Source organism: Pseudomyrmex gracilis, unplaced genomic scaffold, assembly GCF_002006095.1.
Source record: "Pseudomyrmex gracilis isolate BER0280 unplaced genomic scaffold, ASM200609v1 scaffold_8, whole genome shotgun sequence".
Classification (NCBI taxonomy): domain Eukaryota; kingdom Metazoa; phylum Arthropoda; class Insecta; order Hymenoptera; family Formicidae; genus Pseudomyrmex; species Pseudomyrmex gracilis.
In genome coordinates this window covers 452,895-480,336 of record NW_018020592.1, presented here as the reverse complement: position 1 = coordinate 480,336, position 27,442 = coordinate 452,895, and the positions used below count along the sequence as shown (strand labels likewise).

Here is a 27,442-nt window from a genome sequence, read left to right as displayed (position 1 = left end):
TATCTACGGAAAGTGTGTACACGTGACTTCTAAGTCCGGTATTATGTACATAGAGCGCATCGGCGCGTACACAACGATCGCCGAAGTCGCTCGTCGGGCGCGTTTCTCGTACACGCGCGTGTAAAATAAAAAAAAAAGCAAAAAAAAGAAAACAGTATCCCCGGACATATATATATATCTTCAGACGCTTCTGTTGTTCGTTTAATTGTTTAAGAAAGAACAACACGACTTACATAAAAAAAAAATAAGAAAAATTGTCTGTCTAGTCAAATTTTTTGTTTTATTGCCAAGAGATACTGTTAAATATATCTGATAAAAATATATCATAAAACATATATATACATATACCTATATATATATATATGTATATGTGTATATATATATATGTATATATATATATGTGTGGGTGTGTATATATATATACATATATATATATCAGTGTATAGGCCCAATAAGTTGTTCTCTGCTGTCTACACGTAGAAGCAGAACGTTTTTATGCGTTTTTTGAAGATTACACATGTCTAGGGATAAGTGTCCAAAGATCTTCTTGTATTTCACACGCGCGTTCGTATTTACTTAGTTGTAATCGCGCGAGAGAAAAAGTATCAAAACCGCGGACAACTGCATCAAAAATTCGGATGTATTTCTGTTTTTATTTATTAGGATTCTACACGAAAAAAAACTTGTTTTAGTAACTAACGCAAAAAAAAAACTTGGCTTTTCGCGTGTATATTTTCGCTCCCATTGGGAATGACCTGCTTCTTATATCGTTTTCACGATAATTAAATCTCATCCGCTCTCGATACTTTCACGCTCGTCCGCGTGTAATCTAATGACGCTGCCTACAGTTTGAGGAAAGAATCAGATGAAAGGAGACGGGGGATACGCTGAAAGGGATGTGTGTATACGCGAGTCTCAAGACTACGAGTCTTTTTATCCAGCTTTCATCCGGGGGAAATAGATCCGTGTAGCACCTTGGTTGCAGGAGAATTCTCGACGATGCCCTCGACGCCCGGCGTGTGCGCGCTCTCGAGGTGATTTTTCGCGAACTGGAACGCGACAACAACGACGACGACGACGACGATAGTTTCTCGCGACACGCGAGTGTACGACGCGATTTTTTGCCGATACAATGTATACGCGCGCGCGCGCGCGAGGACGAAAACCGCGTCGTCATCGCGCGGTCGTTCCGCGCCGTGTCTCCAGATAGGTATGCGAAGAATAATGGCGCGATGATCGGAACGGCACGAAGGTTCTCCCCGCAAACAAAAGATAACAGGCGGGGGGGGAGGGAGGTGGTGGCTCGCGCGATCGTCGAGATGCGATATATGAAGGAAAAATGAAGGAAACGCGATGTGGCGAAGTGGTGTGTTTGTGTGAAGGAGGCCCGGAGTGGGTAGATGTGCAAGTAGAAAATAGGCGTGTGCGCGCGGCAAAAGTGGCGAACGTGATATGGAAAGCTAACCAGTGTCGCGCGAGTGCAGCGCGGCTCGCACGAAGGTCTCTCTAAGCCGATAATAATCTCATATGTAACCTGCGTGACGTCGTAAACGCGCCGTCGGTTGGCCACGTTTTCGGTTTTTGTTTTTTTGTTTTTTTTGTCTTTTTGCGTTTTTTTTCCTTTGTGACGCGACATTTTACCTTCCTTTCCTCGACCAACGCTTATATACCGACTCCTCTCAGCGTTTTGCGGTTGTTCTCCTCTTCTATTAGCGCTCCCTCGTCGCCGTCGTCGGGAAAACTCCGCCTCGATTTCGCTCTTCGGTCGCTCCTATCACAGATGCGAAAAAAACTGCAGAAGAACGCGCCCTTCTCTCCTCGACGAACCGCTTAATCTCGGCGTCGTATTGATAATCGATATCTCATTACGTTGATATCGTGATCAACATTGCATTGTCTGCCGCAAACGAGGCTACGTTCTGATATCGTATGTACACGGTTAAAACTCTCCCCCGCAACTCGTTCCGCAAATTAATTAAATATCCAAGAAACATTGTTCGTTTATTTCCGAGGAATGTCACTGCTTTGCGGATATTACGAGCCGGAGATTGTTCCATCACATTCGCGATATTACGTCATCACCGAGAACACTCCGCGCGTTTGGATTCTCTTTTTCGCGGCTCGTACGCGACACATCTATTTACAGCGAGGCGAGTAGTAAAAAATCCTATGTACGTAAACGGAAAGTGAAATGCACGAACGAGAACGAAACTGAAATACCTCGCGGGTCACCGATCGCTCGTGTAATAAACGAGATGGCCGTTTCGCGATCGGCAGTGCGACGAGAGAGGGTCTCGGGCACAGTGGCACTAAAATATATATATATATATATATATATATATGTATATATATATAACTGTATACACGATCGATCACGCGTGTACGTCCCTTCGCACTTGGTTTCAAGTTCACCGATTCGCGGTAATTGCGTCTCAGTCGTTTGACAGTCCTCGAGTGACGAGCGGGCCGAGCGCGGCGACGTGACCGGCCAACAGGAAGGTCAGGCCGATCCAGCCGGTCGTGGTCCAGCCGCGATTCCTCGGCGGGACGCTAATTCGTATCATCGTGTCATCGTGATCTCGGCTCGACGTGGGACCCAACGATCGACTCCATCAGACGAGGGGCGTGCCGTACACCTCGTTCGTGTGTATGTTCTGATTGCTGTCGTTCTGCCTCGAGGCGCATTGCTGCAACAGAAAAAAAAAAACGCGTGCCGATGTTGTAAAGGGAGATGCGACACTCCGCGAGTCCCTAATGTATTGTAACAACAGATATATCGTGCGACGTGTTACCCGTCGTTGTGCCACGTGTTCGAAGCACCCGAGTTTACTACGATCGTTTTATACGCTGCGAAATTGTTTCGCGAAATCAGGGATATCATAACAAATTGTGATATAATTGTCGGAGTACCGAAAATGATTAAACCAATGTAATTTTATCATGATTATCGAAATTATATAATAATTGCTTTTGCATAGCGACGGTAAATATTTACGGTACGTAAAATTGGGCCACAATAATAACTTCGCCGTGCAAATTGAATTGATTTTCCGTACGCATAAAAGTTGTCATTGAATAATGCATCAAAGAATGCATGATTTCGAACGATTACAGTATAATTCTCATTTGCTGTTTTTATCAACTGTAAAATTATATTTATTGAAAAAGAGAGTGAGAGAGAGAGAGAGAGAGGAGCAATAGAGAAATATACATATCAATATGTATACGCGTAAACGCCTATAGATGTTTTCCCACAATGAACTGTACCTCCACGTCGCAATTTCGTGATAAATATTTAATTTCCGCCCTCGCACCGATGCATATAAAGATAACTAAATATACGCACAGTATTCGCTGAATTGTATGTCACTTTGCAATGCAAATTTCGATAACGGTTTATGACAACTCCATACATGACGGACGATGATATGAATATCGTGCGCCCGTGATGTGACAAAACGTTTATTTCGCTCGCGGTTGAAAATGTGAATATGTTTTCTTTCCGCGCGACGTTACGAAGAAAATCATTAGACGACGAAGTTATTATTAATTGTTATGTCGCTCGAGATGAAAAAAGGCCAGGATCTTCGACTTACCGCTTGCTTTCTTTCCCAACTCTTCATCGCCGACTTGTACTTCTCGAATTCGTGACACCAGTCCGAATAAATCTTCTGGTAGTCGTTGGATTTGGCGGGGGCGGAACATCTGTGCGCGTCCACGGTGATGTTGTACGAGCACAGTAAAGCGCCGCCGAGCCAGCAGTCGTATCTACCGGCGTCCTGCTCGTTCACGCCGACAATCACGAGACCTTTCTCCGAGGTCTCGATAAATTTGTCCCCGCCAGCGCCGTATTTGTACGCGATTTGATACTTGCCCTTCTCCTTGCTGTAATGATACCACCGTACCTCCTGGTTCGCCAGCACTTCCGGCATCTTCACGAAGCATCCCAAGTGGACCGACTGTCCCCACGTTACGACGAGCTTGCGCTTGCCGACGCTGCTGTCGCAAACGTCCGCCGTGCTGTTCGACACGTCCTGGAGAAGCCTGCGCGCGAAACGAAGTCGAAAGTTATCTCGCCACGTATGACAAAAATTCGAGTCGCAAATATGTGTAATCTCTCCAATATTCATACGCGTTTCCGCAATTTAATTTCGCGAATATTCGGCAAAATTGAATTTTGATTCGCCAGCTGCAATTTCTCTCTTTTCTTGTTTTATTTTTTTTTTGTTGGATGGTTTTTTTTTTGTTTCGTAAAAGTATTTCGTTTCACCGACGAAAATGAATCTGTGTGCGGTAACTGGAATATACAATGCGTAAAATTGGCGCGAATATTTTCGTTCTAAAGCTCGTGTGGCGTAATTTGTAATTAAGCGAGTGAATTATGACAGAAAAATGAAATACGTTTCGCTCTTTGTTGTTCATAATGCGCGCATGCGCATTTCGCGTGAAATTATTACAATAATTCGCTGCATTTATATGTGTAATTTCGCGATCGAGTCACGCTCGGTAAAAAAACATAAAGGAAAAAAAAAAAGCACAACTCACCCAGGTTCGTAAGGTTTGCACGTGTTCGTGTCCTTGTCCCATCCGCAGTACGGATCGTGAACACATCGCAGGCAGTTGTCGTAACGCCGAGTGCACATCACCAGATCGATCTGCTTTATCCGATGATCCGACGCCACGTAGAGAGCCTTGTGCTCCTTTGAGATCTCCATCGCTTGTATCGGTTCGCCCGGCGTGACGTCAAAAACGTCCAGCAGAATCGACCGGGACTGGGATTCGTCGTTACTGTCGACCCACTGTACAACCTTGTGAACTCGACCGTCACCTGTAAACACGCGACGAGAATCCGACGGTGTTTAATAATCAATTCTGTCAATAAATAAATAAATTGATTAGATCGCACATAATGCTTACTGGAGCCGGCGTAGTAAACCGTGTACTCGAGATCGGTTCCCACAAAGTCGATGCGCAATTTATCGACGACCAATCGCGTGAACATAACGTCTCGCTTGTAGAAAACTGGCTTCTCGTTCTCGTGCGAGATCGCGGAGTCCATTAGCGGATGGGATCTTATGAAATTCAGAACGGTGTCCGGCAACGACTCCGTGTCGTTGACACACTGGCCCGGTCGCGGTTCTGGCACCTTGTTGGACAAGACCGGTAGCCACGCGCTACTGCTGGTCGCTTGCTCTTTGAACTTGCCACGAAAAGCCTCTTGAATGGCGTCAATGTGGAAGGAACATATCGCGGAACCCATTAGTCCGTTCGTCGACGTGGTGAAGGTACCGTAAAAATGTGTGTCGTCACCAGGCACCTTGTAAATGCTCTCTGAGCAAGAACGTAACAACATAAAACGTTACATAACACTACTAACACTACGGGAAAGAGCTTGAATATTACAGTAAAAGGAGAAAAAACGAACAATTTTTCTTTAAAAAGTGTTTTGCGTTAATAAAATTTTTTGTACTTTATCCATTTTTTCCGTGTAAAAACTCTTCTGAAAAGTTGAAATAGAGAACAATTACACTATTTTCATAACTACTCGACTTAGCGGATAAGATGAAAACAAATAATAAAATTATCTTACAATAAAAACCATCTGGAGAAAAACTGTAGAGAGATACGCTTGTGTTATGCACACAATGCGCTGTTGTATACTCACGTATTTCGTTGAAGTAAAATGGAAACTCGCCGGGTATCGAGCAATTCAATCTGGCCTTGAGGTACGTGGCCCAATTTTGCGCGAGTATGTTTTTACCGCCGGTGTCTCTTTTGCAAACTCGCGCCACGCGGGAATACACACTTTTACCGCAGTTTATATATTCGACCGCGGTCTCGCGGAAAAAGAAGAACACGTGGCTGCCGATATCATACGATCCGACAAAATTTGGTTCTGAAAAAAGCGAAAAGACAGAGATGCTTCGTCATTAATCTTCTAAGCTTTTTCGGCGTGTGTTTTTTTGGACTCGTGTTTCAATCAGCGTTTCATGTGTGTGTGTGTGTGTGTGTCTTTTTCTCTCTCTCTCTCTCTTTCTTCCATATCTCTCAGTTGCAAAACACACGTCCGGAATATTTCGAACGAGATTGTTAGCTCGCGCAATCTAGCCGTTCTAGCATCTATCTCATTCCGCGCCAAAATAACCGCGTCTACTAGCAGATAGTTCGCGTAGGAAACTTCGCAATAATCGCGCGTAATAATGATCGCGATTCGAGTGTTCGCCGCGGGCGGTTGCGCGATGTGTCCTTGCTCCGTTATCGTGCATAAAAACTTTCATCGCCGGAACTGTTTGAGCTCCGGACAATAATCTCCACGAATTCCGTTTACCGCACAGGTATTTCGTAGCGGAACGATATTACTTTGCACCCGCTTGCAAGAGAAAGCAAAAATAACCCTCTCCTTCCCTCGTCAAAAAAAAACGAAAGAAATAGAACTAGATTGGAAACAATGCGCTTTGATTGCATTTCTTCAAAAGAAAAACCCGCGGTTGAACTGAATTCAAAACAAAACCGCATAATTCCGCAATTTTGTTGCTTGCGCGAAATTATTTTTTAACAAATAAAAGAGTTAAAATTCAATCGAGCGGGCAACGCGCGTGTGACCGAAATTGAATCGCAATTTACATGGAGTAGAAATTAAGCGACTTGGAAAAACTGTACACGCCGAGTTGTATGGCGCCATTGAGTCGTCTTTATCATTGGGCTTCGCGTAGTTGAGTTATAAGTTCGGTCATCATCTTCGAATGAGATAAGTTGCGCGAGAAAAAAGTCTGAAATAACTTCGCAACGGATTGCGACCTCCTCTCGCCGACAGACGTGTTCGAAAGTTCGAACGACTTGAAAAGTATCACGTAGTTATCATCTCGGAGATCTGTCGGAAATAATTTACTGCAGGATCAACTTTAATTTGTCCCGTCGTTTCGCTGATTTGGTTTTTGTTTGTTTCTTTGTTTTTATCAAACGAATTTTAAATTCGTTGCATTAAAGCGAAAATGCAACGCGTGCGACTTTTATTTCGCCTGCGTGTCGAAACAGCGCGTAGTTCGGACGTGAAAATCAAGTGACGCGTGATGCAATCTCAACATGTGAGCAAACTCGAAATCGCTTTAATCTTGGTATAATTGCTTGTTGCGCCGAGGAAACTGGTTTATCTTGTATAATGGTCTTTCTCTCTCTCTCTTCCTCCCTCAAAACTCGAAGTTTGGTGACGCGAGAAAATGGCGAAGGAAATCGAATTTTTCCGCGTTCGAATCGCGTCACCGCGTTCTCTTCTTGTCGATTTTACATTATGCAACGGCGTTCGGCTGAAGACCGCCGCAATCTCCCTCACGGTTCAGTGATTAAATCGATTGTCTGACGCTCCGACGGCGGAAGTTTGATATATTGAGGCGGTACAGGTCTCGTGTGAAGAGACGATCGGCGAGATCGGAAGGGAAAGAACGACAGAAACGAGGAAGCGTCGCGAAGAGTGAGATAAGTTTTGATTACGTATTTTCTACGATTTTGACATGTCGGAACGACATGCGACAGTTCCAAAATGCTCGCCGTTATCATCCTGTTTAAAAAAAAAAAAAAAAAAAAAAGAAAAAGAAGAAGAAGAAGAGCGTCTCGTTATAAAGCGTTCAGAATCCATTTTATGACAGTTAAACGTGCAGGAAGTTGAAGAGGATGAAGAAGAAGAAGAAGAAGAAGAAGACGAGAATGTCAAGCATGAGTTTACATGCGCAAAGATCCGTGAAAGTAGACGTTCGTCAGCTAGTTATTCAGAGCTTGTTAAGTTCGCTGCGTTTTACTCTCTATTTTTCTTCGTCTCCCTTTCCTGCCGCGATTCATCCACCCGGGGCCGGTTTCCTTATCACGGCCTCGCGCCACGAACCACATCAGTCTTCATTGCGCGCCCGTCTCATCGTCGAGCAGAAGCAAGAAAGAGAGACCGCGAGGAAAGAAGGGATGAGAGGGAGAGAGGTTCGTAGAGTCGGGGAGTCGCAGAGACTGCGAGGGGCGCGCGTGGAGACCATCCGTCTCTTCCGGTACTCCCGCCTGCATTTAATCAACGCCTCTGTTAATAGACAAACTCGATGCGGAGAATAGTCCTTGATGGCTCTCGGCAAGTCTCTCTCTCTCTCTCTCTCTCTCTCTCTGTCTCTGTCTCACTCTCTCAGAGGATCTGAATCAAGGTGACGGCGTAGGTGGAGTGTAGGCGGTGGCGGCGGCAGCAGAGAGTAACGAAAGGGCTGCCGGCTCGAAATTAAACGACGAAACAAATGGCTAATCATGCGTCCCGCGGGAGGGCGCGAAAGATACAAAGTGGGACAAAGTCGTCCGCCACGCCCGCCCTCCGGCTTTTGCTTCGTTCCGAGAGTATCGCGAGCGACCCTTACTCTTCTTACCCCGACGACAGAGCGGCTGAAGGAGCGAGTGGCTCGAGTGGCGGCACGCTTCGCCGGAGTGAGGAAAAGCGGAAGCAGCCCCCTCGAGAAATACAAAGCAGCCACCTAACCGTCCCGCACCATTATTCCGCGCCGGCGTGTCGCGCGCGAACGCTTACGGCGGAAGGATTGTGGGCGCGACAAGGACGGAAAGTTAAAATTATGTTCTATTCCAGCAACCTACTTTCCCCCCACACGGTCTGAAAGAAAAAAGCAATTTCCGCCGACATAATTGGCGGTGAATTAAAATTTTTGGTCGATGGAAATTTACATACATTTTCCGACGCTTTCAAACGCAATAAACTGCTCAATATAATAAACATCCCGTCGCGCTATAGGCAAGAAAAGAAAAAAACGTAAATTACGGAACAATACTGTTCGAACAATTATTATTTCAAACCGTGGCTGACACACATCAGTCGAGCGTTTTTCGAATAGACAAAATTTCGATATTAAACTCTCGTGTAACTAAATTTTCCGCGTATTTCTCGTGTCCCGTCACGGCCGACGAACCTAACGAATCGGATTCTATTTACACTTGATCATCGCAAATCAGCGCGCGCGCGCGCACACCGCCTCCACCTCTCGCGAGTTACGCTATTAAATTCCATGTTGGATTGTGTGTCTATATTCGACGCACGTCCTAATCTACATTTTCCAATTTCCTTGCCGGGCCGCTCTTTCTCTCTTACCGCGCCCCCTCACGTTTCCGCCGTCCCGATAACGAAAAATCGAGAGAATCGCAATAATCCCGGGCCGACGAATCAGGGAGCCGGTAAAACTGATTAAAACTCGGGGCCTGCGAAGTGTACGCGGCGCACCGGAGGCAGGGGAGTGTAGTTTCCGGCGGGAAAACTTTAACTTCTTCGGTCGAGCTCGTTTTCTCTCCTTTCCCCGGAGCAAGAGGAGAGCACTTCGCCAAAGGACGAGGCGTTTAAGACGAGGAGGATCGCTCGTCGGGGATGTTATTTTATTACCTCGCTCGTAGTGAGAGAGAAAGAGAGAGAGAGAGAGAGAGAAAGAGAGAGAAAAAAAGTACCAAGATCCGGCACTTTTTTTTTTTAACCGAACCGATAGCGGGCATCTAGTGTGCCGACACCGCCCTTCAAACTCCTATAATTCTACTCGTAGTCCAACCTCCCGCCACGTCCGTTCCCTCTGCTTTTACGTGCAAGTCTTCTTACACGTCGGCGAGGAAAGGCAACGGGTACCCTCGGAAAATAGGCGGGGCAGGTTTATTCGCATCCATTTGAACCCGAAGCGTGTACAGCCGAAGCTGAATATCGGGGGGGATTCTACTTCAAAGCGTTCTCCGTCTATTTCCTAAGCAGCGCCCCTTCCTGCGTGGTTTCTTCGGGAAGACCTGCTTCGCTTTTTAGCCGATCCCAAACGTAACCCCCTCTCTTTTCGTTAATGCTACGCCCTCTAAGCCTAATGGAAACTTCATTGTTGCCCCGACACGACGTAATTATCGGGTTTCGAGTAAAGGTTTCTCTGTGAGGCGCGGAGATCTAAGTAAGCACGTCTGATAGAATATCTGATGAAAGTGGCAATTGACAGCGATACGAGGAAAGAGAAGTATAATTACAAGAAATATATTTTATATTTTTTTCTATTTTATATTTTATATTTTTTTGTATTTTATATTTTATATTTTATGTTTATATATAATATATTTTATATTTTATTTTACATTTTATATTTTTATATTTAAAAGAGAGAGAGAGAAAAACATTTTCATTAAATAGTCCAAAATATATTAATGCAAGGTCGCGAGATATTCTGAAACATTATCATCTTTGACATTTCCGTGCGTAAACGAAACTATCGGTGATTATCTTAGATAATAACGTCGTTTGCAGAAAGATACTTACTGTCAAGCCACTTGGAATCATACTTGAGCGTCCTCTTGAAACTGAACGCCTTACGGCCGGTAGTCAAATTGTAGAGATCCGTGCGAAAGATTACGGTATCGGCTTTGGTGAACTCGGCGTTGGTGCCGGAATAAAGAGCTGGCAAGTCCCCAGGATTGCCCTTCTCGACCCAGACCGCCGTCGAATTGTCCGCAGGGTCGTAAGGGCACTTTGCGATGCCCATTCCCACCCCCGGTACGAACTCGTGACGCGGTAAGTGAGTCAGATTGCTCTGGAAAAACATCATTCGAAGGGTGCGAGGTCAGAAATGGACGCTAATAATAAAAACGCCGCGGAGTCTAAGAGGAGGGAGGTTTTAAATGGGAATTTATTGTAACAAAAGTTTTCTCTTAACATTAATATTATCAAGCTACTCTCTCTTCATTTAGCGGGGCTAATAAAGTTATGAAACAAGATAGTATTTAATTAAATCCTTTGGAGAAATGTTAATTTTGAGTTTATCAAAGGATATAGAAAAATAATTTTAAAATGCTTTGTGTAAGAAATTCGCAAAATATGTATATATGCTGTTTGCATATGTAATATTATATGTGTAATATTTGCTCTCTCGTTCGCGAGCGTGATACAGAATGTGTGTTCTAAGGTAGCCTAACTTTATTTAGAAGCCACAATTTCAGGGCAGCAGCTTATGTAAGCAACCGAGCGTTATTATTACACGAGATGTTACAGTACGCTTGGGGCTCATAATGTTTGGCAAAGCGAGATTGATGTAACTTTTCGTGTCGTTACACGAACACTCGAACGTAAGATTTATCTCGTTCTTCCTGTCATCCCTCTTTCGGTAGTTCTGACGATTGCGCTTTGCGAGATTGTGTGCGAATCGTATTACGCGAATTTTCCACTATTATATCGATATTCATGGTAAATTTTTCTCTAATAATAACATAAATCATTAAATATTTCCGACGGGAATTAAATATTTCCGACCGTAGGAAGGTGTGGAGTGGAGGTGAAATTTATTCGAAACGTGAAAATTAATTAACGATATTATTTTCAGATGCTTCTCCGTGTTCCGTTATTAATTAATTAAATTAAGCGTAAAACAGCACAAATCGGCATGCCTTGCGCGCGTATCACGTTGATTTTGTAATACATTTCAAGAGAATTCTGGATATATTGTATTTGAAAATTATTTTATACGTACATATACATATATATTTTCGCGCAGCTCTTTCAATAAACAAATGGTGACAAACGTTTAAACGTATACAAGAATTTTTTTTTTTTTTTTTTTTTGTACTCTTTGTGAAGCCCAATTGTCGGTTTTAACAAGTGAGCAATCCAATCTCGAACTGTCGCGTAATACAAAATGCAATTTAACGTATTCGCTTAGTGTACACTGCAATATACGTAAACGTGTAAAAAACAATCAAACGACGTGAGAAAGCACTAGCAGCGCAAATATTATTTTAATTTTTAATATTGCTATTTGGAAAAAAGAAAAATCTTATCGTGTGCATTGCGATTGAGAAAGTTTTATAAATTAACCTAACGGATAAATATACATGTCAATCTGTAGGTAAATAATATATTTTTACAAACTTGGGATTGATCGTAAATGTGCTACATATTCCACCAGTCAACTTTCTCGGTAAAAACTTACATAAATCACCCAGTCCTTAGGCGAGTGCGCGTTCGTGCCGCACATGTAAAGCCGATTGCCGTCGCCCATCGGCTGGATCACTCTTATGTGATTTCGGCAGTCAAAATGCTGGAAAAAAAAAAGATAGAGAAGAGAATTAAATTCAACGGCGAGAGATACGCGTAAGGAGAGAAATAGTTTCGCAGCGTTTTTTTTTTCGCAGAGAAGACACTTCCGTGCACTTCTCTCCTCGCTGGACTTTTCGGAAAAGTGGGAAAACGCGAAAGAGCACGTCGCGCGCGTATTTCGCTGCAAATCGGCGAGCGGAAAATGAATTGGCTTTGTCGTCACGTAGGGAATATTTGCGTGGACCTTACACCTCGACGACGACGCGTACACGGCGCATACGAATGAAGTCCGTCGTGATAAGCGCACGCGCGCGCGCGCTCTTGCGCGCTCGCGGTCGCGTCTACGAGTCAGAACGCGATCGTGCCCCGTTTTATCGCGTCCCGTGCCCGCAGAGAATGCGATTCCGAGCTATGAATAAAAATGGACGCGCGGCTCGGGGAGCGTTTCACGATTAACCTTAATTGTTGACCAAGATATCACATGGCCGCGCACTATAATAAGAAAGCTCGTAACGCGCAAAGAAGCTTTTTTTTCATCTCGCTAATGCAATATTTATATCTCGCGGTAATATTTTTAAACCGTATCTGAGTTGATGTCAATTACATGGATATATAACGGAATCTTTCGTAATTACACAGTAATTTAGAAATTAGAACACGGCGATAAAACTCAATGCGGATTGTGTATAAAAAAAGAAAAAAAACTATAGTAATATTTTTCCCTTTTCATTTACATTGCAGATATACGCAGGCACATTTTCTTTCTCGAATTCGAGCGACATCCGCAATATGTCTAATAAAAAGCGAAAGCTTCCATCTGTCTGCTATCATCTCTGCGCGTCTCAAAGGGAACACGGTCCTTTTTATTTCGACCCGACACGACGTGCTGGCGACTCGACATTACGTTCGACGACTTTTCTTGCAATCACACAACTCTTTGTTGTTTCCCGTTTTTTTCTAGGACGCGCTCGAAACAATTTGCGTCTCGGTACGGAATTAAAAATTTTGTCTCAAAGATATAGCTCATTGCGCAGTGCGCTAAAAGAGAGAGAGCGCGAAAGAGAGACTCACCTCCGATTTGCCTTTGGACACACAATTTGCCACATTGCTGGGTTCCAGATTCAGGGCGTCTCTCTGCAACAAAGAGAAAACACACGGGTTAGATTGTAAAAAGATTTGCAAGCTTTGAGAGAAGCGTTGGCTAAATTAAAAAAAATGTCACATATATAATATCTTTGCCGCGCGTTGAAAACACACAGTCGAGCACATTTCACGCTCGAAACAGCACGTTGAAACAGAAAATTGAACAAGGTGCTATAATTACACGGCCCTTTCGAGGTAAGTCCCCGTGACTGTTCCTCTTGGCAAGGTGCTTCTTTCTTACGGACGACCGCTCGACGTCACTTGACCCTACGAGAGAAAGAGACAGGGAGAGAGAGAGAGAGAGAGAGAGCGTCGCGAGTGCGTGCTTCACATTTTGCAAGCTCAGTGTGTTACGCGACCCTTTGGTAGAACATGTAAGCGGGAAAAGGTGCTACAAAGCGCGCCAAAATAAGGTCACTATTCGCAGCATAGATGGGAGAATCTTCACGCGCGACTGAAAACAATGAAACTACCCTCTCCTTTTCGGAGAGAGTGCTCAAATTGCGTTCCAACGTTATTTCACGTACAACATTTCGCGAAATGTTCTTCGCGTGTTACATTCGGCGTTTGTGTGACGCGATGTTCTTGCGCGAAACAATTTCGGGGAGGAATTAGTTTCGTAAGAGCACGTACGTTTGCGCGACGGTCACGTTGACCGAGCATCGTCTCTCCTTTCTACGGCGCGTTTCGTGTTTGTGCGCGTTCGGTAGATGCGATCACGGTTGCAGGAAGCGGTTCGTTTGCACAGTCAATCGTCCGAAACGCGTTGGACCTAACGATCGATCTCCTGCGGACGTCGCGTGTGCCAGTCGAGTGTCACAACCAGAAACGAAGCCCGATCCTCGATATTGTTCCCGACCGAACGTAAGGGCGAGCCGAAACTGCGGGACGTTGATCTACGACCAATAAATTACCGAAAGAATCGTTCGGCGACCGGACGAGGAATCACGTCGAGTGCGGACCAAAGAGGACGTTAAATCATCAGCGGTTTCCGCAGAGTAGAAAAAACCGTGATTATTTGTGATTCAGCTTTTTCTCTCTCTCTCTCTTTCTCTCTTTTTTTTTTTTTTTTATAGAGAGACGAGCTCTTGCATGTACAGGATGCGCGACAGTAAAACTGAGAGAGAGAGAGAGAGAAAAAAATCGTATCGATCGCGCGCGTTGCGGCGTCTTTCGCAATTTTACATTTCAAAGTGAATGAACTCGCCGGCGTTACAACACTCCGCGCCAACTGTAACGTACTAAAATACCCGCATTGCGGTGCGAATAAATATACAATATTGTTTCTACATACGAGTCTTGCTGAGAGCACCGAAAGTCACATCCCGCGCGCAATTTGTCGGATAGAATGTACATTGGCGGGAATCCAGGCGACGCGCGGTTCAAGTGGATACGAACATGATTTACCGCGGCGTATACATATACCGTATATATACCGCGCGCCGCGGTCGCAATATTCAGAACGGACTTGGAGTGGCCCATTATAAACATAATCCACTTACAAACGGAGTCTGTTCTCAACGGAGAGCGGCGCGGGAACTGTGCGGCAACTTTCGACCCCGTCGGGATAATTTCCGATGAGTGCGTGCGCGCCAGTGCGAGAAACAATAGCGCCAGCCAGTGATAACGGATTACGGACCTCGCGGGCTCGTCTTATTTCCATCTGACTCGCGCCCGTATTATTCTCCTTGATTCAGCGCAGCGGCTTCTTCCATTGATTCCGAATTCGATCGATCTAAAATATCTTCTTCTCTCCCGATCGCCGCGCCGGTTACCTCTAAAGCTGCAGAGACACGCGATTCGGCTCGCGCATATTCCACCCCCGGGAAATATCGTTAGAATCATTTAACGATCCCCCGCCACCTTAGCGTTGATAACGACATATTACTCGTTAAGCACCGCGGTGCATTAAGGCGCGCTCCGGTGTACACAGCTCGGCGGTAATTAAAAGCGAAGCGAATTCTCGGTCTCCGTGCGCGCTTCACCTCGTAAGACCTCCGGCACGAATCTTCTCGTTATACTAATCATTACAATCCGGTGAGCCTGGCACGGAGATAGCGGCTGCGAAGACGGCGCGCGCGGCGAGAAACAGCGAAAGAGAAAATCACGCGCGGCGGAGATGAAAACGGAGAGAAGGAGAGATATACGGAAAGAGAGAGTTCCTCACGTGCCACACGTTCGCGATACGAACATTAGAACGTATATGTGTGCTCCTATTTTTCAGAACCGACCGCATATAAGTCATAAAAGATTACGATTTTCGGGCGCGCGAATTATGCGCATTCGGTTTTAATAAAATAACCCGAGCGGCGATTTTATACTCGCGCACGTTCGGTAGCAAGTGACGTCAGGTGGAAACTTTATGACGGAATCGTAAAACGTGACTCAACGTCTTAATCGGACTCGCACGATTCGATTCGCTGGAGATCGCTGAGGAATATGGTCGAGATAAAAAAAAATAAAATAAAATATAACGTGTAACCCTTTTTTCCGTGTAAAGGGGGTGAGAGAACGTCGAAACAGGGATATGTGCAGGTACAGCTGTTGGCAATAATATTGTCGCCAGGCCGCGATGCGTCATTTTATCGTGCCGTCTACGATGCCATTAACTTTATATAGCAACGGCGTGCCTCCCGGCATGCAAACGCCTCGACTTCCATTACCGGCGTGATACGCCGACTATTAAACAGAAATATCTCCCATCATCTCGCCCGCGCCTGGTGTATATGTGTGTGTCCTACCTCCTAAACTCCGGGAATCTGGTTGTCGCGGATTTTCCCCTATCATTTCCGCGACAGAGTTTAACTGGCACCTTCCCTTCGTGTGATTACCATCAGTTTCACGTTGTTTATCATGTCAGAAGACACATAGGTGGATATTTGCGAAAATTTCAATATTTTCGATTAGCAAATTCATAAGTCAATTCATCACAAGTAATATTTGCCAGAATAGCAAAGATATATATATATATATATCTTTGTAAGATATATATATACACACACTATATATATATATATAGTGTAAGTGTGTGTACGTGTGTTTTAAACAAAAATACACTGTGAAGTGTATTTACGTCCCATTTTAGGGTCGATGCGCTCGATTCTTTATACTCGTCTCTACTGCGGATCAGTCGAAAAGCCTCTCATTCGCTTCCTCGTTCGAAGGCTTACGGTGCCGCCGAGTGGCGCATGGGTGATGGCTTTAGACTTTCGAGCCGGGTTGATTAAGCTCTCTTGGCAAGGTGATGGTGCCACGAGAGGAACGCCCAGAGGTTGTCATCGCTTCGCGAACTCTCGTTTCTCCGCCCGTCCTTCTTCTTCGTTACGTTCCGGGTTTAATCATCGCCGCGAGTCTCGTGCGCGTTGGAAATTCCTGCGCGCATGAATGTGTGCGTGTGTGTATATCAGTGTGTTTCTCTGTTGCATGCAAGAAACGGATGATTAGCTTCCTCGAACGAAGATACACTGTACCGTCTCGGTCTTTGTCGGATGCCGACGCTGATTTTCGCCTTTTCAGCCACTGCGCTTTCAGCGAGTATCTCTTCTCGCCGAGCGATTATAAACGTGGCATTGAAAACGTGCAAACAAGATCGTAATTATCTCCAGATAATCGTGTGTTTTTATAAAACTTCATTCCTTCGTCCCCGTCCATAAGAGATTCAACGTAAATTATTCAATTAATCTTTTAAGTTACACTTTTGCTAAAAATATCGCGTACTTTTTGCTGTAATTTGTGTGCGAGGACGACGTTGAAAATGCTATATTTCTGCTTATAAATAATAAAAGTGAAAGTAGTCGTACATATTTATGGATACTTTCTTCGTAGTGGCAAATAGAAAAACATTTACGCGGATCAACGTCGGTGCGACGGAGACAGGACAAAATGGAGAAAGTGGAAGAAAGATCAGTGTATGCAAGGAATCGTATAATTTACCGCGTTTAAATATTAAAGACAGAAGACTGCCGGTGTCCCGGGGGTATCGACACCCCCTAACCTCGGAAACTCGAAGGTACCTTGCGCGGAGGCTCCCTTAAAAATTCACGAGCCGAGGCCACCGCGGCGCTTTTTATCTCATCAAATAGTAATGCCGGGCATTGGACCGTTAGGAGACGGGATCCCCTCAGGTTCTCCTGATCACGTGCCACGTACACTGTCACGGTGATGAGAGAAAAGAAGTTACTACGCGTTGTTATTTTTGAAGTCAGGCGAAGCGTCTCGCGAGTTTTTTTTTTTAAATCTAATAATATAAACTTTCTGATTTTTTATCGTTTTTGTTCAATAATAATTAATATTTTTTGCGCACAAAAATGCGAAGGAGAGAATACGATGATACAGAGGCGAATTCATGAAGAGGTGACGTACGACCGACCAGCGTCACATCGGTCCCTTTCGCGCTGTATATGATGTCTACATTCTCGATTCTCAGTCATGTCAGATGGTAACCTTTGTTACGCATAAAATTTTCGCGAACCAGCTTGACATTTCAGGCAGGACGAAAAGTGCCTTTCGTTGTCGATCGGTGCCGTAAGTCACTTTTTCCTAATGGAAGCCGTCACTCCGCACCTTTTCGCCCTCTCGCGCGACCCCGCCGCGACTAGAGACGCGCGGAGGGAAAAAAAAAAAAGGGAAAAATGCAGGAGAGTGAGAGAGCCTGGGATTCAATCTGCATTCAATATTGATTCCAATCCGATATCGTGGATTTCCATTTTTGTGATTTACTTCTTACACCGGCGGCGGCAACGGCACACTATCTGTACCGGCGAAAGAGGGATATGTTTTTCGAAGGGTCAGCGTAAATATTCCCTCTCTCGACGTTGCGATGTCGCGTCGTCGTCATCGATCAAATTTCGACCGATAAATAAACCGTCTTATTCGCGTGATGATACGCGCTCGCTCGCGTCGCCATTCTCGAAATGCGCGCCGACGCGTGATTTTCTTCAATCGTCTTCTGCACGGAGCGAAGAGCGAGCTTTTCGGTTATTCGTATCAATTACCGTAAGTCAATGAACCAGAAGGAATTCCGTAACGACCAAAGTTCCAGCACGTCGGGGGAAGTTCGCGGGAAAGACGTGGCCGCTTCCATCCGGAGATAAGAAATTATCGATCTGCTTTACCAGTCTGGCGTGGAATCACGTAATATGCTTTGTTAAATCGGTCGTGAGTGAGCGCCGTCGCTCTCCCGCGACGACAGTTCGTTCTCTTGCGCGCATTTTTTTCCCCCCGTCCCGTTTTCTCTCAATATCTATTTATAAATTTTTACTCTGCGCGCGTGCTACACGGGACAATTCACGAGAGCTCGTTTGGTCGCGCGCGGTTTTTTTACAAAAACCGCGCGAGTAACGTCCTCATTAGCTTAAAAGAGCATTCATCGTGAGAGGGCCCGAGTCCAAACGGCAAAAACTCCTTTGAGCAATTTAGAATCGTTCGCGCGGCTCTCTCGTCGTTGTGCCGTAGAGTGTATTTGAGCACCGCGCGGTATTCGTTCGTCCTTTTTTTCTTCTTCCACGGGCGTTTTAATGGCAGTCTGGGAACGAAGCATTTTACACGACGACGACGCAGACGTAGACAAGGACGACGGCGGAGGGTTTGTATGGCTATTTAAACACTTTCACCATAAATTCGCGAGAGAGGGCACTCGAGTCTCGCTCGCACCGTTGCAACGCCTTTCTCTCGCACGACCGTTCGCCCGTGTGTGTTCCGGTCTCTTTTTACTCGCTAACCATGTGCGCGTATCGTAGCTAGCTTTTCTTGCGGCGACTCGTGATTCGCGCGCAAACAAAAAACGAACAACGTGAGCGAGAAACGGCGGGACAAATGGGACGATTAATACGGCGATTAAAAGCAGGTTAATCTCCGAGTTTTCACGGATGAGTACAAGATACAGTGAAAAGACAGCGTTTAAAGATAGCAAATTGAAATGTAAAAATATATATAATGTATAACGTATAGGAATTATTATTTTTATTTTTATTGGATTAATATTTGTGTTTTATTATACGTTCGCGCACTGATACTGCTGTCTTAAGATACATTAGAAATTAATATTCCACTTTACGCGATAATCTGTGAATGAGAATGGAACTTTTCGAGAGACCGGTGGAGATGCGACAACACGTACTGAACTTCGCGGAACTACCGACGCGCGACGACGGTCGCGAAGGTGACGAAGATCGAAGAGAAAGTACCGTGTTGACAGTTACTCCGTCGGGTAATAGGGCAGTTTCGTAGTCTGCAATTACCAGCGTCGTTGAGGAACACTATCTGAAGCAAGCTACGTCGAGGATCCTCTGTTTACAATTTCGGTGTTTGCTCGACGACTGAAGAAGGTTTTCCACCTCAGACTAAAGAACAGAGGGAGAGAGAGAGAGAGAGAAAGAGAGAAAGAGAGAGAGAGAGAGAGACGTCGGTACCGTTTTCAGAAAGTTTCCCTCACGTTCTTTCACATTTGTCTCGAGCGGAATAAGTTTTCTGTGTTTTCTCTGATTTCTGCAAACGCATCGAACGGACTTATCGGAACGCGAGGAAAAATCGTACGTGCGATCTTTGCGATTTTATTCCGTTCTCGGTGTGCGTGAAATTCGGCGGACAAAAATAACAAAAAGGTGTACCGGGGTAACGAGTAAGAAGAAACGAATTACTCGCAAAAGTTTTTCGCAACTTATATATCTGATGAAAGGGTCTCTTTCTTTTTTCTCTTTCTCTCTCCTCTTACGGAGCAAAAGAAGTCCCGCCGCTCGAGGGCGAATTCATTTCTGGTACCGCGCGAAGTCGATGCGAAAGAAAGAGAGAGAAAGAGAGAGAAAGAGAGAGAGAGAGAGAGAGAAGAGAAAAATCAAGAAAATGAGAAGTGTATATACGACGACGAGTTGGAAAATCGAGAAACAAGAGATCCGTGCGGAAGTTCGAAAATTTTTCATTTCGCGCTCGCGTTGTCCTTTGCTTCGTTCGGAACAGTACTTCCGCTTGATTACAGGAGAAACTGATTTATAAAAGCGCGTTTGTGTGAGACTACGACCATTCGCAACGGACGGCGCTTGCGAGCGAGCTTCGAACGATATACGACGACGAAGAGACACGTTTCGCCTTCGCAAGAAAGCCCTGTAATTAATTTCTCGTTGAAGCGAAGCGCGCGAGAGCTCGGAGAAGACGATACTCGCGCTTAACATCATTTTCAATATCGCTGTAAATATACCGGCGCATAATGCAATTTACCGGCTTGTCGATAATGATACGATGTGTATACGATACGCGCGCGTGTTATTTATGTACTTCACAAGAACCGCTCGCACGCGATAATCGGCTTTAGATGGCCCTAAAAAGAGAAGGGTGACGCAGTTCTCGCGTGCTTCAAAAAATAGTAAGCGGATAATAAAAATACCACGCTGTCAGAGTATTTATATCAGATGAAGTGCCTGAGGGACGCGCGCTTCTCTCGAGTACGCTACATATTCGACGGGAAGAATGTTAGAAATGAGGTTTCCTTGTTATTTTTCTGCCTCTTATATAACGTACGAAATCTTTTCACTCCGCGCAATATAAAATTCATTTTTGAGTATTTCGATATCGCGCACCGCGACAAAACAACGTCACACTTTTATCTTTTTAATAAGAATTCTTAAAAATTCACAAGGTTTATCACAGTTTCTTGCGGACACCCACTCCCGCACACCAACTCCTCCCGTTCGTCGGAGAACGAGAGGGGTTGAGAAAGAGAGAGAGAGAGAGAGAGAGACCTTGTCAAACTGAAATTTCTCTCCGGTCTTGTACCAAATTCATTGTCGCAATAAACTCTGCCTCGCAGGAGGCGAAATGCTCATCCATTCCTAGTCGAGAGGGCCGGATAAGAAAGGCGTTCGGGGGAGAGAAGTTAGGGGTAGAAATTCCCAAGGAAGATAAGACCGCTGGAAGTTACGTATATACACCTTGGTTGTATACCCTAAATGTATATTTAATACCATCATTTTAGAAAGCATCACACACGCACGTACACTCACACAACATACGTACACACTCGGAAGAATGGTTGTTTATATTTTATTTTGTCAGACGAAATTGTTTTCGGCATGGTTGCGTGTGGCGAGAGTTTTGCTCGCGCGCGCGCATTTCGTATCGCACGTGCCTAGACGTCTTATATACCGACCACGTGCATACGCTATGTGTGTACGCGTCGGAATGTCAAGCATCTCTTCGTTCTTTCGGCTGAGAAGCGTCGCATCGCGCGATAGAAAGTACCTTATACGCGATTTTACAGCCGCGTAAATCCCACGACAAGGGTTCCTTAATACTTCAATACAAGTAAAACCTCTCACGCGGCTGTGTCCATTGGTCTCTCGACGGCCAATCGTCCTCGCTGCCGGACGATTTTCGTACCCCAACTTTATAGGAATCGGATGGACAAAAACGGAAAAAGAGGAAGGAAAGAGTATCGTCGGCGGGACGAAACGTCGCGCAATCCCTTCTCGTCGTTTCGGATTGGACGTTGCTTTATTGGACGTAGCGGTAGTTTATAGATTCCGATTTTCTCGGCAAGGTCCGCGCGCGTTTGACTTTTTACCTCCGCGCGCGCGCGTTTACTTTATACCGTTCTCCCTTCCACTATCGCGCGCACCACGTACGTTCCTCGTTCCTCTTCAAACTGCCGCATGCTTTATTCACGGCGCGGCCGAAGCTCGTCTCGGTTCAGCATTCCGACGTCGGAATTCGTTACGCGATCAAACGATGGACGACTTCTTTCTCGCGCTTGCGAACGATCGATGCCGCTCTCGGGGGATCGACGATTTCGCCTTATCGTAACACACCGTACAAGCCCGGACTTGGGCGCGCGCGCGATCTCTCTCTCCTCCCTTCTTTTTCCACGTAATACCACGCGAACCCGAAGTGCCGCACGGCGAAGATGTAACGCTCAAAAAAATAGACTAGTCAGAACGAAGCCGGAGGTCTTATCGTTCGGCGCACGTTCTCGAAGACGATGATAAAGATACAAAGATTGCACGGGCGCGCGCGCGTCTTTGGGAAACGGAATTACCTGGTTTCCCGAGTTACAGCTTGAAATCCGCTAAGCGGTTAATGATACCGTATATATAAACTATAATATATATATATATTTCTTTTTATAGAATATAAATTCTCTTTCATAGAAGTTATATTCTTTCATATATAAACTTTTCTTTATAAAAAAGAAATGTTCTTACAACTTGCACATTAGTTTCTTTTCTAAACCACCGCAACTCTCCGCGATCTCGTAATTGGATGTTTAGTTCAAGTACAAACGTTCAAGAATCCTCTCTCTCTCTCTCTCTCTCCAGCATCTGTTCTTGAAATATAATCGCAAACACACTCGAGGCTGTAATTTTGTTGCTAGAAAACGCGCGTAATTACATCCACCCGCTTTTATTTGTCGCTCTTAAAATTCCGAGGGGATTATTGTACCCCTGGACTCGTTTCACGTGTATTCTTCGGCGCGTCACACGCGCGGGACTGTCCCTTTGTAGAGAATGTATGTGTATATACGCGCGGAGTTCGAAGCCTCTCTCGGTCGTCTATTCTGGCCACGTACTATAACTCGCGTGGAACGCGTGCGGTCCCTCAGGGCGGACGCACGAACTCGAAACGTTTCTTCCCCTTATGAAATTGTAACGGAGGCAAGATTAGCATGGGGGCATTGTCTCTCGAAGCGAGAAGGGTGAGTTGCACGTTGTAGCGATGTTATCGGGATCTACACTTGTCCGCCAAATTTCCATTCTCACTTTTGTCTCTCAAAATGTGTCATTTTAAATGCACATTTCAAATCCCGGAGGATATACATGTATATATGTGCGATCCGATATATGTATAAAAAAATACGTCATTTTGACAGTAATTTAATATCATTCGGACGAATCATATACAAATATCACTTACTCGTTCTCGTGTCATTTCGTACGTGATCTGCGGTGATATATTTGAATTATTGTCAAAAATGAAACTTAATGTGAATAATTGTCACGTGAATAGAAACGAAAGCTGCCTTTCCTCAAATTTCTAGATCGTATGCGCGTGCAAACTAGAAAAAAAAATTATAATCGTTAAAACGTTACAGAAATTAATCACAAGTATCGATTTTCAACCGTCCCAAGCACACATTCACGTGCTCTCCAAGTTTAAAGAATCATATTTCATCGTGCTTCCTACATTTATCTCTCTTTACTAGGACACGTTTTTCCTTCTTTAACATGCCCGCTCGACTCTCTCGCGGTGTACGTAACATAAAACTAACGCCTTCAAGAGAACGATCTCGACCCCATTTCGGTATATTGTATCTCCCTCGCAGCGTCTCCGCAGCGCGATCGTTCTCGCTTCTAGCAGCCGGACGATCGTCATGCATATATGTAAAATGCAAAATTGTATCATCTCACGCGCGGTATTCTTTCTTGTGTCTCTCCTTCGTCTCGCGTCCACGTGTATCTCGCTTTACACATTCGCAGCATCCCTCGTGGGACGAAATGCTCGAGAGACCTCAGCAAGAGGGAACAAAAGAGAGAAAAGGGGCGATTCTTGCGGCCTGCTCGGGCCCGCGTTAACGTTTTACGGCCGCGTGCATACCTACCGCTACGAGCGAAATCGAAATTCCACGCCCGTTAATTCTCAATGGGATCGAACTTTGTGGTGATGGCAACGCATCAACCTCGCGCGATGCGATTTTATTGTAACCGAACCCGGTCGTTCGCGTGACGAATTTGCGGAATCGCGGGCGACGACGAAATTTGCAAAATAAAAACAAAAACCGGATTCAGCCCAGTTCACAGCTCGATGAATATGTTCTTAATGTACAATATCTCGTGTCACATCGCGCACAGTGAGATCGGTTTAATGTAATCGCTCGAACAAGTTGCCGACCGCGACCGGTTGTTTCGTGTTGCTTCATCATTTTCCCCGAACTTCGGTTCGCGTACATGTGCGGGAAACAACTTCGTCGTGAAATCGTTGGCATATTTTCGAGACAAGTTGTGTTGTCCGCAGAAAGCCAGCATGCGGAACGCAAGTTAACGTACGTTCGCGCGCAAACTCCGCGTACGATGAGCGGCTTCGGAGTTAAGTTAGCCAGAACGGACCGTGCCGAATAACTCGCGCGTGTACATCAATTCACTCCGTGTACCTATTTAATGATCACGAGCGGAGAACTCGGAACGAGAAACACGCCCGGAGGCGAGGCAGCTATCCGGTGCGCTTCGACATTTTCGTGTCTTCCCGGGTTTCTGTGTGTCCAGTGACCGCATTTGTCGTCCACGTTAAAATTAGTTTCAGCGCCGTCACAATCGTCGCAGCTGGCATGAAGACCGACGAGAAATGAACGCGACGGACGGGGTGTGCGAGAGACAGAACGAAGGAGGGCGGAGCTGATGTCCGCGTTTCTATCTCTCTTTCTCTCTATCTGTCTATCTCTTTCTCTCTCTTTGCCTCGACTGTTCGGGGTGGTTTTTCGTTCTCGCGACAGGTGGTGGGTTCAACGATACGAATATAATTGCATTTTCGAATCGTCGTTTCTCTTCCCTCCCCTCCCGATAACGGAGCATCATTTCGTCGTTCTTTGTCGGCTGTCGATCTGTCGGGGGAAATAACTTTTTTCACCGTCGACAGTTTTTTTCACAGAGAGTAAGCAGAGTAGACATAGTAATTCCATACAAAATTCGAAATAAAAATAGACTGTCATACACGTACCGAGTAGTTTTTAGTGTGGATGTGTGTTTTTTGTTTTTCTAAGAAAAAGCGTGCAAGAGTATTCGGATAAAAATATGTGCATGTATTCGAGTATACGTATCGAATATATATATTCGAGCGCGATACGAGAAATAGCTCCTTTTAAATGAAACATTCCATTAAGTTTGTGTATGCGCGTGGGCGAGAGCGGAGTTGAAAATGTTTTGTCATACCACGACCGTTCTCAAACATTCTTTTTGCTTCTTTTCTTCCCAAGGAAAATAGGTAACCGCCAATTGTCTCTCTCGCGCGGAAACCGACAATGTAAAATTGTCCCGGGCGATAACATGGAAGAGCGTACCCTACTTCGAATTACATAGATACGGACTTCTTGCCGGAAGCTGTAGGTCAAGAGTGAAGAGATCAGAACAGGTTGGAAGAGAGCTCGTTGAGAAGAGCACGAGTATTTTCCAATCGAGCCGCGGGGCGTTCGTTGTCTTTCCGATAGAGGACAAATCGACGAACAATGCAATGACGCCGGAGTTTCCGTTCGGAATCGAGGCCGAATGAAAACAGGATCCCTGCAGGTAACGATTGCCAGGTGGATCTCGTCGCACAACCGGGATAGAGTTAAAAAGCAATTTTTCCCTCTTTCGTCCGAGCGAAAGAAGCGTTCGACCGAGTGTGCAGAGATCTTGACTCTTTCAATTTTATTTCAGTTCCGATCGCGAGCACGTTTAACCCTTATGTGCACAACCAACTTTTTCCACGTTGTTGCACAACCGGGGTACCCGGGTATCCACTGCGAGTTTATCTTAATTTTTGACAGTGTAAACAAACGGAATCGTTTGAAATAAATTTATTTCATTAAATAAACATCAATAGAAAGTATTTAAGTCATATTGGAGATCCTGAGCCCGCCACAGCATTTCAAAAAATAAACATAACAATTGAGTACCGGAGCGCTGCGCAGATACAAAGGGGATCGGGCGACCTTAGTCGACCGGCTGTAGTGGGGATGTAATGGGGATAATACGGCAATAGCAGAATACGGAGAGCCACAAACGTGTAGAAGCGTGTTGAATACATTCCGTAACGGTCGGTAGAGGGTCGTCTCGTTTTGCGTGTGAAACATTTATTTCTGTGATTGTTTTCAAGCATTTTTCGTGCCAATATTGTACGCTATGGATGATGAATTATCGAGAACTGAATTTTTAAGGTAAATATTATTCCTTGATCTATTTTTATGTCATTATCTTGTCTTATTCTTGTCGTTTTCTTGTATTTTTCTTGTTGTCATATTTGTCAATTGAAACTTTTGAATTGGAATTTAGATTGACGAGGCAGCAAAGACGTGAGTACATCACTACTTTGCTTGGAGACAATGATGAGAAATCCGAAGAGGAGTTCGACGACAGTGAGGACGAGGACTGGATACCGGCGGATGCATTGAAAACCGGCGAGCAATCATCGAACGAGGTTACGGATGGCGAGATGTCCCAAGGAGAGGGAGAGAGCGACAGTGACGTTGCCGAGATCGAGAGTGAAAGCGAAGACACGTCAGCGGCGCAGGATATAGAAACTGGTAATATGTACGTAACAAAAGATCAAACTATTTGGAATAAGAAGCCTCCGCCTCAAGTATATAAAACTTCGTCACAAAATGTTTTACGTCAAAGAAGTGGTCCACACAGATCTACAGAATTTTTATCAATAAGAGATACGTTCACAAAAATAATTACTATCGAAATGGTTGATCTAATAGTTAGATATACTAATAAAAAAGCCCAAAAAGTGTACGATGATTATAATAAAAAAAATCCGAATTCTCAACGGTCATGGAAGTCTGTAACATTGCAAGAATTGTACGCGTTTTTCGGTATCTTGATTTGCTCTGGCGGTAACAATTCGAACACTGATCACACAACAGAAATGTGGAAAAGCACGTCTTACCCACTTTATCGAGCGGTAATGGGCATAAATAGATTTCGCTTGATGCTGAAATTTATTAGATTTGATGACGTCAATACACGCGCAGCACGATCAGAAATGGATAAACTTGCTCCCATCAGTGATGTTTGGAATATTTTGAATTCAAATTTGAGTAAAATGTACAAGCCGACTGCAAATTTGACAATTGACGAACAGCTGTATCCTTATCGAGGCCATACAAAATTTACGCAATACCTCCCGTCCAAGCCAGCAAAGTATGGCATAAAAATATGGTGGATCTGCGATGCCGAAAATTCGTACCCACTGCAAGGAATTATTTATTCAGGAAAAACAAGTAATGCCCGAGAAAAAAAGCAAGGTGAGAGAGTCGTCAAACAACTAGCAGCACCTTACAAAGGAAGTGGTAGAAATATAACAATGGACAATTTTTTTACATCATTACCACTTGCCAAGCATTTGCTTTCGTGGCAAATATCTGTAGTAGGTACTCTTCGTAAAAACAAGCCATACATTCCGAAACAGATGACTTCCCTGAAATCCCGACCACAGTACTCTTCATTATTTGGCTTCCACGAAAAAGTAACCCTTTGCTCCTAT

General features: G+C 44.8%; 1 protein-coding gene across 2 annotated transcripts in view; it reads right to left on the bottom strand.

The window, feature by feature from the left end:
- Positions 1-377: 377 nt before the first annotated feature.
- Positions 378-27,442, bottom strand: part of LOC109860505 (semaphorin-2A) — a 289,634-nt gene continuing 262,569 nt past the window's right edge. For both annotated transcript variants that reach the window (XM_020439626.1, XM_020439633.1), the window contains 8 exons: positions 13,145-13,207; positions 11,967-12,074; positions 10,304-10,574; positions 5,666-5,896; positions 4,918-5,331; positions 4,546-4,828; positions 3,597-4,044; positions 378-2,687 (listed from right to left, as the gene is read on the bottom strand). In XM_020439626.1, coding sequence (XP_020295215.1) covers positions 2,613-2,687; positions 3,597-4,044; positions 4,546-4,828; positions 4,918-5,331; positions 5,666-5,896; positions 10,304-10,574; positions 11,967-12,074; positions 13,145-13,207 — 1,893 coding nt within the window. In that variant the 3' untranslated portion in view covers positions 378-2,612. The remainder of the gene's footprint in view (positions 2,688-3,596; positions 4,045-4,545; positions 4,829-4,917; positions 5,332-5,665; positions 5,897-10,303; positions 10,575-11,966; positions 12,075-13,144; positions 13,208-27,442) is intronic.